The sequence below is a fragment of the Octopus bimaculoides genome, chromosome 11 (assembly GCF_001194135.2).
Source record: "Octopus bimaculoides isolate UCB-OBI-ISO-001 chromosome 11, ASM119413v2, whole genome shotgun sequence".
NCBI classification, from domain to species: Eukaryota; Metazoa; Mollusca; class Cephalopoda; order Octopoda; family Octopodidae; genus Octopus; species Octopus bimaculoides.
This window is the reverse complement of record NC_068991.1, coordinates 16113370-16114269: the sequence shown is the minus strand read 5'-3', so window position 1 is coordinate 16114269 and position 900 is coordinate 16113370. Positions and strand designations below refer to the sequence as shown.

At 34.0% G+C, this 900-nt stretch overlaps 1 protein-coding gene across 1 annotated transcript in view; it reads right to left on the bottom strand.

Moving 5' to 3' along the window:
- The window catches only part of LOC106869717 (FYVE, RhoGEF and PH domain-containing protein 6), a 148571-nt gene that overhangs the window by 19710 nt on the left and 127961 nt on the right, over positions 1–900 (bottom strand). Inside the window, exon 7 of the mRNA XM_052971634.1 lies at positions 51–177. Within this exon, the coding sequence (XP_052827594.1) occupies positions 51–177 (127 nt within the window). The remainder of the gene's footprint in view (positions 1–50; positions 178–900) is intronic.

Below are 900 nucleotides of genomic sequence, written 5' to 3'. Positions count from 1 at the left end.
TATGTGTGTGTGTGTGTGTGTGTGTGTGTGTGTGTGTGTGTGACACTTACTGAGAGTATCTTTGTAGTCGGGATTATCTGGAGTGAGGTATTTGAGATATTCTGAAAAGAAATAAAGAAATAATAATAATAATAATAATAATAATAATAATAATAATAATGATAATAATCCTTTATATCATAGGATCAAGGCCTGAAATTTTGGAGGAGGGGACAGTCGTTCTCTAATACTAAATGTCTTTGTAGATGGACCCAGAAATACACACCAAAGTCAAATACACATACATACACAGTTACTTAAAGCAACTAGCACTACCATACATAGACATACAGGCACGTGCACTAACATACATAGACACCCATACATAAGCATAGACACTAATACAATCTCATACACATAGATACACACACACATACATTGAGATAGACGTATAAAAACACACATACACTAATATAGACATACACAGACACACACATAATCATATATAGATACACATACACTAACGTACATAGACATATAAAGATACACACACATTGATACAGATATATACGCACACTAACATATATAGATAAAAACACTAATATGCATAGAAATAAATAGATTCATATATACACACTCACTAACCTACACGGACATGTAAAGACCTACACACACATACAAGCAAACACACACACACACACACATACACATAAATGCTAACATATAGAAACACAAGCATACACTAACCTAGACACACATACACAAATATATACAGATACATACGTAGAGACACACTAACATATATTGATGTACGAAGACACACATAGAAATAGACCAGCAATGATATATGATGCTCTGTGTATGTGTGTGTGTGTGTGTGTGTGTGTGTGTGTGTGTGTGTGTGTGTGTGTGTGTGTGTGT